The sequence below is a fragment of the Pituophis catenifer genome, unplaced genomic scaffold (assembly GCF_029215685.1).
Source record: "Pituophis catenifer annectens isolate HBS135680 unplaced genomic scaffold, rPitCat1.0.hap2 SCAF_2, whole genome shotgun sequence".
Lineage (NCBI taxonomy): Eukaryota > Metazoa > Chordata > Lepidosauria > Squamata > Colubridae > Pituophis > Pituophis catenifer.
In genome coordinates, this window is record NW_027256882.1 from 24,879,868 (window position 1) to 24,899,392 (window position 19,525).

At 45.5% G+C, this 19,525-nt stretch overlaps 1 protein-coding gene across 2 annotated transcripts in view; it reads right to left on the minus strand.

Annotated features, from left to right (window-relative positions):
• LOC139311825 (zinc finger protein with KRAB and SCAN domains 7-like) overlaps positions 1-19,525 on the minus strand; it is a 51,383-nt gene that overhangs the window by 4,896 nt on the left and 26,962 nt on the right. The window contains exons 7-11 of one of the 2 annotated variants that reach the window (XM_070936346.1): positions 16,794-17,465; positions 10,553-10,999; positions 8,222-8,581; positions 4,626-5,327; positions 1,010-1,458 (exon numbers count right to left, since the gene is read on the minus strand). In XM_070936346.1, the coding sequence (XP_070792447.1) occupies positions 1,025-1,458; positions 4,626-5,327; positions 8,222-8,581; positions 10,553-10,999; positions 16,794-17,465 (2,615 nt within the window). In that variant the 3' untranslated portion in view covers positions 1,010-1,024. Of the gene's footprint in view, positions 1-328; positions 1,459-4,625; positions 5,328-8,221; positions 8,582-10,552; positions 11,000-16,793; positions 17,466-19,525 lie in introns of those variants that run through there. The other variant, XM_070936347.1, reaches the window with a different exon arrangement.

The following is a 19,525-nucleotide window of genomic DNA, read 5'->3' on the forward strand; positions in this document are numbered from 1 at the left end:
CCCGTCAGGGTCATCGTTCTGAAAGAAATCTTTTCTACCCTCAGCGCAATGGATTCACCCCTTGGGACAACTTGCCACAGCCAACTCGCTGCGGGACAATGTAACAATTCTATGTAATTATTTAAAATAAATAAAGTTTTGCCATTCACATTTCGTTTTGTCCCTCCTTTGGCATCATTTCTTCTTTTTTTATCATTAACATTTTTATTGAGTTATAAAGTAATATAAAATACAAAATAAATAGGAAAGCAGCGGGGTGGGAAAGGGGAAGGAGAAGTGAAGAAAATTTTTTTGGAGTATGATTCGTATTTTAATACAATTTTTTTTTTTTTTGCAAACGGAGATAAAAATGAAACTAGAACTTTTCCTTTCGGGTCTCATGGAAAAAGAACTGGAGGAAGAATTTGGAATTTTTCTTCTTGTATATGTTGGCAGCAGGAAGACTCGTATGCACAAACATGGAAGGACACTTCGATTCCTACCGTGGACTAATGGTTGCAGAAATTGATGGAGTTGGTTGAAATGTCAAAACTGAGCACTTGGATTAAAGAAAAGACCATAAATTTGTTTCCACATGGAAACCGCTTCTGAACTTCATGCTTGACGTGAAGAAGAATGAAACTCTGACTTTGGCTTTTACCGATTAGACCGATAGATCTTTATAGAAATGGCTTGTTCATATTATGATGAAAAAGCAAAAAGCCATGGTTTGATGTTAACACCTTATTCTACTGTAACAGAAAGAGTCGGAAGTCGATGTTTCTTTTTCTTATCTTTCCTCACTTCTCCTTCCCCTTTCCCTCCCCACTGCTTTCCCATTTACTTTGTATTTTGTGTTTTACATTACTTTATAATGTTTGCGTCCTTTCTTTAATGATTCTATTCCACTATTTCTTTGATATTAGGGTAACTCTTCTTCTGCGGCAAGTTGTCCTGTGGTGAGATGGCTGTGGCGAGTTGTCATAGACCCTCTCCCCTCCCCCATGGGAGTGATCTGGCCAAAACTTACTCTTCTCTTCGGAAATCATTTCCGACATTCGTTGCATCTGTGAGGTTTCGCTTCAGTGTCCGGTGAATCGGTAAGCTGACCATCGTAGGTGAAGTGCTTCCCACACACAGTACATTCCTGATGCAGCTCCTCTGCTGAGACTTTTGGATCCGGTGCTCGTTTTTCCTGGCTGTCCTCTTTTCCTCTATTTTTGGAATAGGCAAATTTTTCCAGCCGGGCCCGGAGTGATAGTTCTGGAGTAAATTTCTCTTCCGTTTCCTTCACTTCGATGTTCTCCTTCGCGCTCTCTTCCATTTTCTGCTGTTTCTCGGCTGCCTTTTTCCTTTGCTGACGCTTGTAATTGCGCCAATGTTTACGCAACGCCGCTATGTTCGATGCGGTTGAGGCTGCCGATCGACCTTCTACTTTCTTCAGATGGACTCGAGTGGTTTTCTTTGGTTCCTCATAATCTGCAAGAGATAAAAGGAACAGCCTAAATGTGAGACTGCCAGGGGAGAAAGGGGTGTCTTGCAACTTTAAGGGGTAGGAACTTCGAATTCCCAGAATTCCCCAGTCGTCGTGCCTGAGAAACACTGGCCTAATGGAACTTTCTATTAATAGCAAATAGCACTTAAGACTTCTGCTTCGTTGTACTTTACACAGCTCTTTCTAAAGTTTATGGAGTCAGCATATCGCCTCCTAACAATCTGGATCCTCATTTTACCAACCTCGGAAGGATGGAAGGCTGAGTCAACCTTGAGCCAGTGAGGATCGAACCCCTGGCAGTCGGCAGAGTTAACTTGAAATACTGCATTATAACCGCTGTGCCACCACGGCTCATAGCAATCCTAATCTCACCAATCCTATACAAATGGCCAAGATAGCAATAGACTTATATACCGCTTCAGTGCTTCACAGCCCTCTCTAAGCCGTTTGCAGAGTCAGCATATTGCCCCCACCCCCAACAATCTGGGTCCTCATTTTACCGACCTCAGAAGGATGGCAGGTTGAGTCAACCTTGAGAAGGTAAGACTCGAACTGCTGGCAGTGGGCAGAATTAGCCTGCAATATTGCATTCTAACCACTGCACCACTGAAATAGAGACAAGAAAGGGTAACATTTCCAAGATAATGTTACTTGTAGCGTTGTAACATCTGAAAGGGGGTGTTTTAAATTTCTACTAAACTTTCAAAAATTATACTATACAGTGCAATATGAAGCTTATTAAGTATTAAGCTTATTAAGAAGCTTATTAGCCCTGTGTGATTCTAAGTCCATTCTTCATCTCCACCAGCTTTTATGCAGAATATCTATCCATCTGGTCGCTTAATGACTTGATGGCATATACAGGAAGTCCTTGACTTACGACCACAATTTGGGCCAGAATTGTTAAGTGACTCATGTCCAATTTTACACCATTTGCCACGATTGATCAATTATTTCATTTTCACAAAACCAAATAAGTCAAGTCAAATACCTGTTCTAAACATCTATTGTTATTCATCTATCCAATCTCTACGGCTGCCCAACTCAACCCAGTGACTCCTTACAAATTATTTGCATAACAGCTGTCAGTATAATTTTAAATCTGAATTTCCAATTTAAAACAATGTGATTATTTTAGGGAGCTTTTTTCTAAAAAAAAAACGAACTACAGGCAGTCCTTGACTTATGACCACAATTGAGCTCAAAACTTCTCTTGCTCAGCGAAACATCTGCTAAGTGAATTTTGCCCCCGTTTTATGACTTTTTTAGTAACATGTTAAGTTAGTAACATGGATGTTAAGTTGGATGTTAAGGTGTTGAATCTGGCTTTCCCACGGACTTTGTCAGGTCGTAAAAGGGGATCACATGACCTTGGGACACAGCAACGGTCATTAAAATATGAGTCAGTTGCTGAGCGTCTGAATTTTGATCACGTGACCAAGGGGATGCTGCAACGGTCATTAAGAGAAACAGTCGGAAACAGCACTTTTTTCAGTGCTGTAACTTCAATCACTAAATGAACTGTTGTAAGTCAAAGACTACCTGTGTTCAGTTATGTCAGGGGTGGGCAACTGTGGCCCTTTTATGACTTGTGGACTTCAACTTCCAGAATTCCTGAGCCAGTCATGTTAGCTCAGGAATTCTGGGAATTGAAGTCCACAAGTCATAAAAGGGCCACAGTTGCCCACCTCTGAGTTATGTGTGTCTTTTTTTAAGCTACAGGTAGTCCTTGACTTACGACCGCAATTGAGCCCAAAATTTATATCGCTTAAGCGAGGCATTCGTTAAGTGACTTTTGCCCCATTTTACGACCTTTCTTGCCACGGTTGTTTTTCAGTGCAGTTGCTAAGTTAGTAAGATGGTTGTTCAGTGAATCTGGCTTTCCCCATCGACTTGGCTTGTCAGAAGGTCTCCAAAAAAAACCACTGCAGGACCCTGCAATCGTCATAAATACAAGTCAAGTTGCCAAGCACCTGGATTTTGATCATGTGACTATGGGGACGCCACAATGGTTGTAAGCAGTGGTGGGATTCAATTTTTTTTTACTACCGGTTCTGTGGGTGTGGCTTGGGTGAGCGTGGCAGGGGAAGGATACTGCAAAATCTCCATTCCCTCTCCACTCTGGGGGAAGGATACTGCAAAATCTCCATTCCCACCCCACTCTGGGGGAAGGATACTGCAAAATCTCCATTCCCACCCCACTCTAGGGGAAGGATACTGCAAAATCTCCATTCCCTCCTCACTCTAGGGGAGGGATACTGCAAAATCTCCATTCCCTCCCCACTCCTGGGGGAAGGATACTGCAAAATCTCCATTCCCACCCCACTCTAGGGGAAGGATACTGCAAAATCTCCATTCCCTCCCCACTCCTGGGGGAAGGATACTGCAAAATCTCCATTCCCTCCCTACTCCTGGGGGAAGGATACTGCAAAAATCTCCATTCCCACCCCACTCCAGGGAAAAGACACTGCAAAATCCCCATTCCCACCCCACTCCTGGGGGAAGGATATTTCAAAATCTCCATTCCCTCCCCACTCCAGGGAAAAGATACTGCAAAATCCCCATCAACATAATAATTTTAAATTGGGTGTTTTAATTTCTGGGGTTTTAAATTGAGCCGAATTATTTAATAATTTTAAATTATTTTAATTGATGTTTGTTTTGTGCTTTTAATAGGCTGTACACCGCCCTGAGTCCTTCGGGAGAAGGGCGGTATAGAAATAAAATTATTTATTTTATTTATTTATTATTCCCACCCCACTCCTGGGGGAAGGATATTTCAAAATCTCCATTCCCTCCCCACTCCAGGGGAAGGATACTGCAAAATCCCCATTTCCTCCCAATCAGCTGGAACTCGGGAGGCAGAGAATAGTTGGGGGCGAGCCCAGTCAGAGGTGGTATTTACCGGTTCTCCAAGCTACTCAAAATTTCCACTACCAGTTTTCCAGAACCTGCTGAATACCACCTCTGGTGGCAAGTGTGAAAAATGATCAGAAGTCACTAATTTCAGTGCCGTTGTAACTTCAAACGGTTATTAGAATGAACTGTTATAAGTCAAGGGCTGCCTGTATTTTGTCAACCTGATTATATAGCTGAGAGAGAACTACGGCTTACGCTTAAATCAACAAAAGGTTCAAAATCAGGCACCCACTTCTGTTTATCTCTTTATCCTGCGTGAACGAGGGCCTTCGGATCTTAATGCTTTCTTTGTTAAGGCTGTGGATTCGCTTGTGCCTGGAAAGATTCGAGCTCCTCTTGAATTCTTTCCCACACTCGTCACATAAGTACGACTTCTCGCTTTCTCCCGCGTGGGCTCTCATATGCAAGAGGTGAGTGGACAATTTATAGGTTTTGTGTCCGCATTTGGAGCAGGTGTATTTCCTCTCTCCTTGGGGGGCTTTTAGCCTTTTCATGGGTTTCCTCCCCGGCTTGTGCGTTTTCAGATGAAGTTTGAGGAAGGAAGGTTGGACGAAGATTTTCTCGCAATCCGGGCACTTGTAAGGCTTCCCTTTCGGGTGAATGTTTTTATGCCGCACGAGATCGGACAGGAAATAGGTCCGATGCCCGCAATCCAGACACACGTGTTTCTTCTCGAGACCGTCGTAACGGGTTTTTTTCACGTTGTTTTTGCAAGGAACGGCTTTGCCTTTTCCGTTCCGTTCCTTGGAACGGAACTGTGTTGTGGTCCGTTCCGTTCTGGAACGGAAGGGAAGCGAGGCCTTCAACTTGGAAGGCGCAGAACCTGGAGAAGCGGCAGCCGGGGAGCGTTTGGATGACCTCTTCGGACCATTCTGCAAGCCCGCTTCTTGCCGCGGAGGCTTCTTCGCTAAGAAGTTAATCAACTCCTCGTCATCTGTGGGGGGGGGGGAAAGAGAAATGATTCAGATCATGGGAAATAATTGGGGGAAAAAAGGCAAAACCAAGCCCTGTTCCTACTTTGGATTTGATCATTTGTTAAGTATAAATTCGTTAAGTATAAATATAAATTGGAAATTAAAAAAAAAAAAATAAGTAGCAAGCTAAGGATTTTCAAGTTCGTCTCTGTCGCCAAAATAACATCAACAAGGAAAGAAATGTATTTTCTTACTCTGTGGTCAGATGCAGAGTTTGTATTTTACTCCATCGCCCTCGAACTCAAAACCCTTCCCCTTACTTCACCGTGCAGGCTGGGTTCTAAACTAAAGTTGCTGGCTTTTCTTCTGAAATTTCTAAGAACGGAGTGAAGTTTTACCGGATAGCAACTGCATTAAATGGCTCTGAGATGGAGTCTAATGTTGAATTTCCACTGCACACCGCATCTTTATGTGGATGGACACTTCCCACCAATTGCACAGGTCACAACCACATCAAGGTATGGAACTCAGTCTAGCCACACATAAACCAAGAGGAGGACGGGGGATTATGGGAGCGACCGGGCGCTCCCATGTGACACCTCTCCTGCGTGAGCTGCATTGGCTTCCGGTGGTCTTCCGGGTGCGCTTCAAGGTGTTGGTGACCACCTTTAAAGCGCTCCATGGCTTAGGGCCGGGGTATCTACGAGACCGCCTTCTGCCGCTAAAAGCCTTCCACCGGCCAGTTCGCTCGCACAGAGAGGGCCTCCTCAGGGTGCCGTCGACCAGACAATGTCGGCTGGCGACCCCCAGGGGGAGAGCCTTCTCTGTGGTGGCACCTGCCCTCTGGAACGACCTCCCCCCAGAGATACACACGATACCAGACCTCCGGACTTTTCGTCGGGCCCTGAAAACTCATTTATTTCATCTAGCCGGGCTGGCTTGATCCCATCCTTTCGGTTTTAATTTGGAATTGGTCTTAACTGGGTTGTTTTAAATTGTGGGCCGAAACGATTTAATGTCTTTTAAACTGTTTTTTAAATTTTATATGTTACGTTTTATCTCGGCTGTTCACCGCCCTGAGTCCTGTTGGAGAAGGGCGGTATAAAAATCAAATCAAATCAAACAAATAAATAAATAACTACGGCCCCTTTACGACCTGTGGACTTCAACTCCCAGAACTCCCGAGCCAGTCGTAAAAGGGCCATTATCCAAAGGTGCTTTTTCAAGAGGCAACTGGACTTTGTTTTTTTCGTTTCGCTTCTCATCCAAGAAGCTTCTTCAGCTCTGACTGGATGGTGGGGAATGGAAGGATTTATATTCCTTGCAGACAGCTGGTCATTGGCATTCTTTTAAAGAGTCATTGATGCCGCTTGGAGGTTTGGCAGTGTCCCCAGAGTCTCCCAAGTAGTGCAAATAGGTGTGCAGCCTCCTTGGAATTGTTGGAAAGGATTGTGTTGTAGATTGGAGATGGAGGATGTTGTATCCCTCTCCCTCTGTGACCCTGAAGACACAGAGAAACCTCCAAGTGGCCTCAACGACTCTCTAAAAGAATGCAAATGGCCAGCTCTCTGCAAGCAGTATCAATCCTTCCGTTCCCCACCAACCAGTCAGAGCTGAAGAAGCTTCTTGGATGAGAAGCGAAACGTCTCCAAAGAAAAAACAGAAAGTTCGATTGCCTCCTGAAAAAACACCTTTGGGACAACCGTGACCTGGATGACTGAAAATCTCTACAGACAGAAGGGCCATTAGTTGCCCACCCATGCCCCCTGGCAGTGACGGCTAATCTTTTTGTCGTCGCGGGCCAAAAGCATGCACGCATGCCGGTACCCATAATGCAATGCGTGCACGACCCCCCCGCCCACACACTCTCCCATCCCGTTTTGGGCCTAGTAGGCCTCCCTGTTGTCAGCGTCCCAGCACTGACATATATAAGGAGAGGAGAAGCGGAAGGGTGGAAGATTAAGTGGAAGGGTTACCCCTTGTCAGAAACTTCCTGGGTGAAGAGCACGAACATTCAAGCTGACTGCCTTATAGCTAAATTCCATGCAGATCACCCGAACAAGGCGGGAGGGGGTGGGACACACCCTCAGAGGGGGTAATGGTACTAAACTTGTTGTTTGTCTCGTGCAGGCCTCACTGGGAGAGTGAAGGGACGGGACGGATGTCAGCATCCCAGCACTGACATATATAAGGAGAGGAGAAGCTTGAACTTTTGCCTACTTAATTCCTTTGAAGATTCTGTCTCCTCAGAGATGGGAGGAGGGAGACATTCCTGTGATCTGACGGAGAAGGGATGAGGAAAGTGGCTTGGAAGATAGCCAATGAAACGCAGAGAATTGGGGATCGGAAAGGGAAGGATTGGGGGGCAAAGGTCAGTACTGACCGTGAAAGAGCCAGGAACAGATCACTATGCTCAATACAGAGAAAATTTCCTCAAAGATCAGCAGTTTATTTTGAGATAGCATTGAAACCTGACACCTGTAGCTTCCTGGGACTGAAAACGGGTTGCGGGGGGGGCACACCCCCACGCCCCATTTTGGGCCTGGTAGGTGTCCCTGCAGCCTCCTGGAACCAAAAACGGGCCATGGGGGGCACCCCCCACATACACACGCAAGACCCCCACACATGTACAGACCTGAAAATCAGCTGGCCAGTGGAAGGCATGTGCACATGCATGGTGGAACTGAGCTAGGCGATGGCTCACGTGCCCGCAGAGGTTTGCCATCACGGCCCTATGGCTTCCCTTTAATGTTCCTGGAGAAAAGACTCTTTAGCCAGTAACTGTTGGGGACAAGATGCTGACTCTCTAAACCGCTTGGAGAGGGCTGTAAAAACACTGTGAAGCGGTTTACGAATCTAAGGGCTATTGCTATTTATATATTACATTTAATAAGGACCGCCAATTTCTACCCACCACTAAGCGTCACGTCGCATTCGGCAACGACGACGTTGGGCGCCGGCGTTTGCTGACCGCCTACATTGGTCTGCTGATGTTTCATGAGGGTTGAGGACCATCCAAAGGAGTTCCCGCAGTCCAGGTATCTGTAAGGTTTTTCCTTATTATGGACCCTGAAATGCTTCAGAATGTCCACTAATTTTTCAGCTTGGTAGCCGCATTTTGTGCAGGCGTGCATTTTCCTGTTCTGGGGTTCGGAGGCCTCATTCGCCGTTTGTCCTTCCTCTTGATAGACCGTCGGAGAAAGCTGATCATCAGCTTCGTCTTCCAATTTGATATTTTGCTGCAGAGGACCCGTACTTCTCGACTCTTCCTCCCCTAGAAGGACAATTAACAATTTAAGATATGCCATGCTGTGAATCTTATCAAGTCTGGCTAATAATGGCTGATTTGCTGGTTCAAATCACAGTGAATGTTAGCGCAATGAAGCGAATGCCATAACAAACCTGGGAATGAATCAACCTGAAAGCAACTTTTTACCAATTGTCTTCCAAGGTCAGAAAGAGCAAAAATTCTTTCATTGGAATCGTAGCTCGGAGAGAGCGCTTGGGAACTGTTCTAATTTATTAACGACACACGCCATCTGCCTTTCAGAATAAGGTCCATCCAGCAATTAGAAAGCCAGGGAAGATAAAATGACCTTTTGATCAAAAGAAGGAAAAAGGAAAAGGACTTGGCCTTCATTCACCTGCTTTTCGGGAAGAAAAGATTAAAAAACAATTCAGTAGGACAATATCAATCGAATGTGGGGTTTTTTTTTGAAAATATAAAAGTGACTATACATTTCTCTACCTGCCAATATTTATTGTTAAAAACATTAATTTCATATCAAGGATCTAGATCAGGGGTCTGCAACCTTAAATACTCAAAAGGGACATTTGGACCCGTTTCCCAGAGATAAGAAAACACAGTGAGCTTATAAATTTAACAACCGGTGTGACTGGGTGGGTGTGGCCAACTCGATGTCACTCATTCCCACTCAGTCACATGACACCCCCAGCCACGCTTACCCGGCCGGGGTCATTGCCCGCTCGGCCCCACCTCACCCCTTCCCTCCCAGCCAGCTCTTGCCTCATCCGGCCTCAGGTGTGTTGTTCACCTTTCTCTCTCTCTCTCTCCCTGACCCCCACTCCCCAACCCACACACTCAGAAAATAAGCCTACAGGAACTTCGGCCCCTTCTCTGTCTCTGGAAAGATATCAAAAATAAACCTTGCGTTGCAAAAGGAGTGACTGTCAGGCTGTTACATCACAGTGCCACGAGGTTGCCACCTTAGATTGCTGTACGCACTTCAGAGAAGCATCATCCCAAGCAGCAGCACGCTCAAACAGGCACGTAGACGCATCCTGCAACTCGGTCCAAAAGTGGCCGGAAAATATAGTCTCCGGGCACCCCCTGAAAACTCTGGGCTGACAAAGTATGGGATGACCCACCACTCCCCAATCACCAAGGCAGCGTCCGCTGAATCCTTGCAAAACTGGGCAAAGGCAGAAAGAGGGAGCAGACGGAGCTGAATCTGTCTGTCTGTCTCTTTCTCTCTCTCTCTCACTGCCCGAGAGACTGCAGCAGGAAATGGCGCGTGGCTACTTCCGGCCTTTGTTGGTGCTGGACGTGCGACCCGCTCTCCACCCTGAGACTCTGGCCTGCGCCATGGCCAACGATGCTGCTGTTCCCAGGGTCGAGTAGGGCAGGATCACATTGTGGCTCCACGTCGTAATGGGCTCCAGGAGGGGGAGTCTCCCCCATTGTGAAGCACACTAAATTTCATTGTGCTGCACAAGGTGCTGCGAGAGCAGCAGGCGGGCCATGGAGGTGGCAACAGCAGTGGTGTCGGCCGCTTTTCTCTGCAGCAGAGGGATGAAAGGAGGGAGCCACAGAAAAGAGTTAAAAGAGCCACATGCGGCTCCAGAGCAGAGGGTTGCCGACCCCTGGTCTAGATCATAGTCACTAAGCCCTAAAACCCAACACTCCCAGAGGTAATTTATTGCTGAGAGGAAGAAAGTACAAGATGAACAACGCGGCTATATAAAGACCGATGGGTTTTCTCGGCACATAACCAACATTTTACTGGTAAGCGTTGAATAATAAAAAAGAGGAGAAGAACAGGACGGTTGGCAAAAGATCCTGAAGACCTCTTGCTATACCGTAATATTGGTGTGGAATGGCAAGAAAATTGCTCAGGGTAGAAAATGTCAGATTAAGTACAAAGGCCAATGTAATAAAAGACAGAGAGAGAGAGAGAGAAAAAAAAAGAGAATGATTCATTATTAGCCAGGTCATCACACCTACCTCGACAGGTAATCTCCTCCTCTGCAAAAATGGAATCGGAATTGGGCCTCTTTTTGCAACATGCAGTGCCTTTCTCATGTTGATAAAGATGAGATGGCCTGCCGAAGGCTTTCCCACAATCAGAGAAATCGTAGGACCTCTCCCCTGTACGGACGGTCCTGCGTTTAATGGTTTTGGAAAGCCCGGTAGCTCTACGATCACAATCATCGGGGCCCTTGGATTTCCCTTTCTGAGGGCTCGGAAGTTTCTTCATCGTCACCTTTAAGGTTTTCAGCCCGTATATTTGAGAGAGCTCCACTTCTCGGGACTTCCTCGGACGCAGCCTGGTAACAGGGTTAGCATCGCTGACAGCAATCAGCGAAACTGTGGAGAGCTCTCCCAGCAATTCCAGCGGGGACTTTTGCGCCTGCGTAGAATTGCTTTGGCCCTGATTAGATTCACTGGCACCTATGGGAACAAATAGATTGGTGTACAACCACCTGCATTAACAATTGGAGATGGGAGGGGGGGGGAAGGAGGTAGAGGTGGAGGAGAAGGAGAAACGACTTCCAGGGAAGAAATGGAGAGCAGAGTGGAGAAGGGTGGCAGAATAAAGAACCAGGGAGTAGACGAGCTATTTGTAATTCCTCTCCAGACAAGAAGAGACCTTGAGATCGCCCACAACTGCTCCGGACAGCTATACTGCATGAGGAGATGGTAAGACCAGTGGCCACTAGTAGGATTAAAGCAATGAGTGATGAGAGGTTCCCATCTTTGTCCAAACCATGGTTGGTGCCTTTAAGAGGAGACTGGGTTTGAATACGTCCTCTTCTAATCATTTTCAGAAATTCCTTTTTTGCTGCTTTTTGGATAGTAAAGGTAAAGGTTCCCCTCGCACATATGTGCTAGTCGTTCCCGACTCTAGGGGGTGGTGCTCATCTCCGTTTCAAAGCCGAAGGGCCAGCACTATCCAAAGACGTCTCCGTGGTCATGTGGCCGGCATGACTAAATGCCAAAGGCGCACGGAACGCTGTTACCTTCCCACCAAGGGTGGTCCCTGTTTTTCTACTTGCATTTTTACGTGCTTTCGAACTGCTAGGTTCGCAGAAGCTGGGACAAGTAACGGGAGCTCACCCCATTACGCGGCACTAGGGATTCGAACCGCTGAACTAATGACCTTTCGATTGACAAGCTCAGCGTCTTAAGCCACTGCATCCCTGTTTTGGATAGTAGTAACTTTCAAAATGGCAACATTTACTAGATTGGGTGAGATTCCTTCAATCCTTAGCAAAAGCAGTTTTAAATATAAATATAAGGACTTAATACTTTTGGGGGGGGGGAATAAACAGAGCCTTGGTAGTACAGTGGTCTAAAGCACCCTGTTATTAACACAGCTGCCTGCAATTTACTGCAGGTTCGAATCTCGCCAAGGCTCAAGGTTGACTCAGCCTTCCATCCTTTCTAAGGTAGGTGAAATGAGGACCCAATTGTGGGGGCAATAAGCTGACTTTGTATAAATATACAAAAGAATGAAGGCTATTGCTTAGCGCATTGTAAGCCGCCCTGAGTCTCCGGAGAAGGGCGGCATATAAATCAAATAAAAAAACAAAACAAAAAAAACCCCAAAGCCATAGGGTGATTAGAACTTTGGATTTGGAAAGTTACAAACCGATTAAGGATCTAGATGGATTTGAAATAAGATTCTGAAACCAAATAAATAAGAATCCTTCCTGTGGGAAACGGCTGTTGGTTTGAATACTTTTTTTAAAAAATGACAAATTGGCATTTTAAAAATCGGACACTAGACGGAATCAGAAGGAACTACCGTATTTTTTGGAGTATAAGACGCACCTTAGTTTTGGGGGAGGAAAATAGAAAAAAAAATTCTGCCTACCAGGTATTCATCTGGCTAGCGTCCTTAGTCTGGTCAGCTTCAGCACATTAGTTCGCTGGTTTTGAGCATGTATGCGCGCTACGCTTGCATGTGCCAGGTTGGGGATAAAAAACAGCTTCTTAAGCACAGCTGATTGTTGGAGAGAGAAGCAATGAGAAAAGCAGGCGAAGCACGGAAGATCGCTTCACTCGCTAGCGCCTCGTTAGGGCTGGAAAAAAAGCTTCGAAAAAGCTACATTTGGAGTATAAGACGCACCCAAATTTTCAGCCTCTTTTGGGGGGGGGGAGTGCGTCTTATACTCTGAAAAATACAGTAAATAGTACAATTAAAGAAGAAAATCCCTTAAAATTTGACTTGCTAATACAGAATGGAACAATTATTTTCAACGCTCGACATATTGAAGAATATTTGTGAACAAGGGGCCCAGGTTCCTTGAGAAATTCAATTTAAGGGTCTGCTTCTATAGACTGTATTTAAAAGAGGTTATGGAAGAGGAAGAAGTTTTACCTGACAAGATTAATATCATCATTCCGATCATTGAACTCAGAGAAGTCAGGACACTTGGGATAGGTTCAGAAAGTCCTTTTTTGAGTACATCGTGTTGGCAATTAAGAAAGGTGAAGCTAGCTCTAAATAGTTTCCCCGCTTAGGGTTAGTTAAACGAATAGGACTCTCCCCTCCCCTGTCTCTTTTAGGTCACATGGGCCAATCAGATCAGCCACAGGTTCCCGCTCAGCTCCGACAGGTGTCTGTTGATGTGGCCTTGGTTCCCACGCTGGCTGCTAGATGTTTTGACTACCAGCTGAGGTATTCCTAAATTCCTAAGTCCCCCCATCCCCCACCGGGAATGGCAACCAAGAAAGGAAAAAGAATTAAGCATGAGAAAGCATGAGAAAGGAAGGCTTCAGCTGAAGTCGTTTTCCAGGTTGACAATTAAGACTGCTCTGAAACTGTATTTTAAAATAATAGGCTGCAGGAATGATGTGGAAAAAGATGTTACGCTGGATAACACAAATGCCACTGGCTGAAGTGTAAACAAAGCAAGATAATTTGACCTGGATAACTTTCTTACATTGGATTTAGAAAAGAGATGTTAAAATTTGGGGAAAAAAATTGTGAGGAAAGACAAGCAAAAATAAGGAGGAGGGAAGGAATCAAGCTCTAGGACAGAGATGGCTAACCTTTTTTGTATCGCGTGCCAAAAGTGGGAGCGCGTGGGGGGGGTGGTCACGCGCACACGTGCCGACACCCATAATTCAATGTGACCCACCCCCCTGAGCATGCGCATGCGACTCCCCCGCGCTCCCCCCACTTTTGGCACGTGATGGCACGGTGGGCCCGGTAGGCCCATTTTGTTGCCCTCCCCAGGCTCCAGAGGCTTTTCTAGCCCGTTTCCCAACGTCTGGTGGTCCCGGAAGGTCGGAAAATCAGATGGCTGGCACGCGCATGCATGCTGGAGCTGAGCTAGGGCAACGCTCGCGTGCCCACAGATATGGCTCTGCATGCCACATGTGGCACGCGTGCCATAGGTTCACCATCATGGCTCTAGGACATTATTTGAGGGGAGTGTTAGGATATGGTCTGAGCCTAACAAGTTGTCCAGGCAATATATGTGTTCTGTGACTTTAATATGAATGTGTATTGTGTGACTTTAAAGTTTTCCTGCTGATTTATTGTAATGCTGAGTCATGCTGTAATTAGATAATCACTGGTTGTGAATGTATTTAAGCAAGGTACTTTAATGGATTCAGTTGATGATAAGCTACCATAGTGTGTGGAGTTGCTATCCATTGTGCTATCATCGTTGGATGGATCTGCTACCATCGTGGTTTGTGAACCAGAGTGAGTTTGTTATTCTAACCAACTACTGTTTGTGTGGTAAGAAGAGTTTTTGTATCACTGGACTGATTTAACTGGCAAAGACTTGGATTGATTTAAAGACTATGAGGTTTCTTTTTTTTCACTATAAAGTAAACTTTTAATAAACCAGTTTGCACATCTCTTATTCAAGTGTCAAGATTATTAAAAGTAAAGGGAAGGGAAATAAAAAGTTCAAGGTTATTAAAAGGAAGGAATATAAAATTGTTTTATTTAATCAAAGTTAAAATAGATAAGTTGTTATTTCCAGTAAGCCTTAGTGGACTTTGGCTGACCAAGACTAAAAAAATGAAGCTTTAAAGATTTTTTTAAAAGAAATAAAAGATGAGATATGGGAAGAAGAGAACAGTTGAAGAGACGGTGATGAGTTACTAAAGTTGTTTATACCTGTACTACCCCAAGAAAAGGAATTTTTTTGAAAAAAAAACAAAACCCAAATGAATGGAGACAAACCTAGATAATGTTACCATCTGGTAACATTAATTGAACAAATCATGCTGGCTAGGGAATTCCAGGAGTTGAAATCTACCCATCTTAAATTTGTTGAGATTGAGAAATCGTGATTTGATGGCTTGTAATCTCCATCCTGCTTATTCTTTATCCCCAGGAAAGCAGACAGACAGACAGACAGACAGACAGACAGACAGACAGACAAACAGGCAGACAGACAGACAGACAGACAGACGGAACCTCTAATTTGGAGTGGCCTTCACTGCTTTGCATGAAGAACCTTCCTGGTTCAATCTTCAGCATCTCCAAGTGACGTTGGAAGACACACGTGAATTAAAACTCAGGGGGGAAAAAAAAACATTGCAAGGCACGGTTGACAAGCCTGAAGTAAAGAGTCTCAAAGGTGCTTTTTTTTTTTTTTTCCCAGGAGGCAACTGGACTTTCTGGTTTTTTTTCTTTTGAAGACGTTTCGCTTCTCATCCAAGAAACTTCTTCGGCTCTGACTGGATGGTGGGGAACGGAAGGATTTATACTCCTTGCAGATAGCTGGTCATTTGCATCCTTTGAAAGAATCGTTGAGGGCACTTGGAGGTTTCTCTGTGACCTCAGGGTCACCTGAGTGGTTGCAAATGGCTGTGGAGCCTCCTTGGAACTGCTGAAAAGACTGGGTTGTAGAATGGAGATAAGATGATGCCGTATCCCTCTCCCTCTGTGAACCCTGAGGACACAGATAAACCTCCAGGTGGCCTCAATGACTCTCTAAAAGAATGCAGAATTGACCTGAGGGGTCCTTGAGGATCTCTGAGCTTGGTTATTTTCTTGCAGACGTTTCATTACCAAGCCAGGTAGCATCATCAATGCTGTACAGTATGCATTATTTAGCATTAGCCACTAATTCTACTCTAGTATGCTGCCAGAAGCGAAAGATTTGATGGCAGAAGCAAGGAAGGAAGAGGAAGGAAGGAAGGAAGGAAAAGGAAGGAAGGAAGGAAGGAAGGGCGTGAGTTTCAGCAATGAGTTTTGGGACAGAGGGAGGGAGGGAGGAAGGGAGCAGTTTCCAAACAAGCATGCTCAAAGCTGCAATGCAAAATATCAGGACCATCCAACAGAGGTAGCCTGGCTATGGACCTCAACTTCCAGGATTCCCCAGACAGCACATCACAAGGGTAACTGCTGCTGGAGAAAACCATCTCTTGTGAATTTGAGAGGTGGAAGTCCACGAGTCTTAAAAGTTGCCAAGGCTGGGAAACCGGCATAAAGGAACTAAGCAGTGGTCTCAAGAACGCTTTTTTCGTTTGTTATGTTTTCTGGCAGTTCGACATTATTGCTCGGTTCTAATATTCTATCAACTCTTTACTTTACGCTCCGCATATATTTCAGAGGGCATGTCTTTCATCAGAATATTTAAATACAGGTAGTCCTTGACTTACAACACTTCAGCTAGTGACCGTTCAAAGTTACAGCAGCACTGAAAAAAGTGACTTATGACTAGTTTTCACAGTTATGACCTTTGTAGCATCCCCACGATCTTGTGATCAAAATTCAGATGCTTGGCCACTGGTTCATACATATGACAGTTGCGGCGTCTCAGCATATGACGGTTGCTGTGTAATCAACGAATAACCGGGTGACTAACTTATCCAACTGCAGTGAGTCATTTAACCACTGTGGCAAGAAAGGCCACAAAATGGGGCAAAACTCGCTTAAAAACAAGCAATGGCACTTAAGACTTATAAACCGCTTCACAGGGCTTTACTTTAAGCGGTTTACAGAGTCAGCATCTTGCTCCCCCCAACAATCGGGGTCCTCATTTTACCGACCTCGGAAGGACGGAAGGCTGAGTCAACCTTGAGCCAGTTACGATCGAACTGCCAAATTGCTGGCAGCCGGCAGTCAGCAGAAGTAGCCTGCAGTACTGCATTCTAACCACTGCGCCCCCACGGCTCTTATGTCTCACTTAACAAGACATTTCGGGCTCAATCATGGTCGTAAGTTGAGGACCGCCTACAAAATGCACCAATCCAAGCGTCACAGACTCACCTCTGCGCATTAACTGTCGTGAGGAAAACCTCCTGTTGGTGTGGAGTCTCCGGTGCCGACACATGTTGGATTGCCACTTGAACAACTTGCCACACTCAGGACATTGGTAAGATCTCTCATCTGTGTGGACTTTCATGTGTTCGGCGAGTCCTGAATGGCTACTTTTAACGATGCCGCATGTAAAGCAGGTGTATTCCTCTTTCATTTGGAAGCTGGAGTTTCTCTTCCCGGTTCTTCTCACGCGTCTGTTGGTATCATCCAGCGGAAGGTGAATCTTCTGGTGATTCTCAAAATATGACCTGCCTCGGTATGTTTTCCCACATTCAAGACACTCGAACACCTCTTTTGCTGCATGGCTTTTCATGTGTCTTAGCAGATCCGAGTAATAGTAACTTTTGTGTCCGCACTCAAGACAGGTGTGCTTCTTCTCCAGTGGGTAATATTTGTTTTTTTTCTGAAAGGGTCTTCTCCGACGTCGGGTGCATTTCTTCTTCTGCATTTCTTCCTGCTGCCTTGCGCCCAGTGGTTTCTCGGGATAAAGCAGGGAAGACTCCGGACTCAAGGAAGTGGCGCCCGAGGATTCTTCTTCTTGCAGGGTCTCAAAGTCATCTTCTGTCTCTGAAATGGCCTGCTGAAAAGTCTCTATTTTGATCTCCCCTATGATTCTTCCACCTGGTGCCGAAGGGCAGGAGAAAACGTGAGAAGTCACTTTCCTACACCAGGGACCGTACAATGCGAGTTTGTTTCAGCCGAATAGTGAGGTGAAATGATGTCAGGCAAACTATGGCCACAAATTCATTCGCACGTGTAGGACAGATGGGGAAGGAAGCGAAGCGTACAAGAACACAAGCGAGTGGTTAGACGAGGAGACCCGAACTCATTCAGTGGTGGGATTCAAATAATTTAACAATCGGTTCTCTGCCCTAATGACCAGCTGGATGGTCACGTGACTGGGTGGGTGTGGCCAACTCGACGTCATTCATGTCAAGGGACACTTCACCTCACCCGGCCTCTTGTGACTGTGGGGATGCGGCAACAGTCATAAGTGTGAAAAATGGTCATAAGCCACTTTTTTCAGTGCCATTGTACCTTTGAATGGTCACTAAATGAACTGTTGTAAATCAAGGATTACCTGTACAAAAATACAAAAAGCTTCTTTGCTTGCAAAAAGCTGCCCTAAATACCAGATTAGAAATGGAGGAATATACACTGAAGATCACAGCCATCACGGAAACCTAAACCATTCTGTCTGAACACCTTCCTTCTGATCAGCAATACCTGCAATCCGGAGTTACAAATCAGGCAGGGTGCCAGAGCACCTTGAGGAATTAAAATAGTTAAAATGCAACAATAACTATCAGCAGCCAACTCTTGCTCATAAAGTGAAACCCTTTAGCAGTGAGGTCATTTAAGCTCTCCAGAAAGTGGCTGGGTACTTTCAAGCTTTTTACCAAGCTAAAGAGACAAATTAACAAAGTATATAGGGCAGTGGTCCCCAACCTTTTTATCGCCGCGGCCCGCTGAGCGCGCGCAGGGGTGGGGGCACGGCCCAGGAGCTTTTGCGCACGGCCCATTGCGCACGGCCCAGGAGCCTTTGCGCTGCAGCGTTTATGTCCCCCGGCCGCTGTGCGGCCCGGTGCCAGGTACTACACGGCCCGGCACCGGTCCACGGACCGGGGGTTGGGGACCACTGATATAGGGGACCCAGGTTCAAGTCTTGGCCCTCCCAAGCTTGTCAGGATCAAAATAAAGTTAGTACATTCCACAGATATCTAAATAAATTTCAAGACTGGTGCCATGTTACTAAGCCTTATTATCATGAGAGAAAACTAAAACGAATTGGAGAATCCACATCCCTATCTCCTTTTTTAAAAAATCTTACTATCAGTGAGCAATCATGTGCCTTGGCCACTCCAAAACAATGAGACTCCTGTCCCAAATATGCTTTTTCAAGAGGCAACTGGAGTTTTTGGAAACCAAGAAAGTCCAGTTGCCTCTTGAAAAAAAGCACCTTTGGGACAACCATGACCTGGTTGATTGAAGAATCCCCATAGACAAGAGACTCCTGTGCTCAGTGAAATGACAAAGCACCCTTTCCCACCCAGGAGAAGCAATCCTTAGATCCATTTGCACCCCTTAAAGATACCAGCTGGTCTCACTCATCAAACAAGATATCCTAAGGAAATCATCCAGATTTAAGGAAAGATCACATGCCCCCAGAAACGCAGTAAAAAAATCAGAGTGCCAAGCTTGCATCCTGCCTCTTGGAAGTACACCCCAAAAGGAAGTGGCAGGAACCATTAAAGCAGTGTAAAAAGCTTTAAAAAAAGAGAAGCAGCTCTGGCTAGTCTGGGCGTACTGGGCGTACTCCTAAGAACCATTAACTGCTGTTACAATGTAACAAGGCTTAACCCAGAGGCAGTTTTGGAAACCGCTTAAAGATAAACTGGATTAAGCTAGAAAGAATACAGAGAGGCACACCAGAATGTCTTCTTCCTGGCTTCCTGACAGGATTAACCCTTAAAGTGGGAAAAACAAAAGGCTGTTGGAAGATTTCTTCCAACAGCCGGTTCGCCGGACTACTCAGAAAATTAACAAACGGTTCTCCTGAACCCGTGCGAACCAGCGGAATCCCACCACTGAAGTCATTGGTAGCCTCACGTGGCAATGAACAAGGACATACATTTCATTTTGCAGCTACTAAGAGGGTTGGACGAGCAGGCACAAAAACA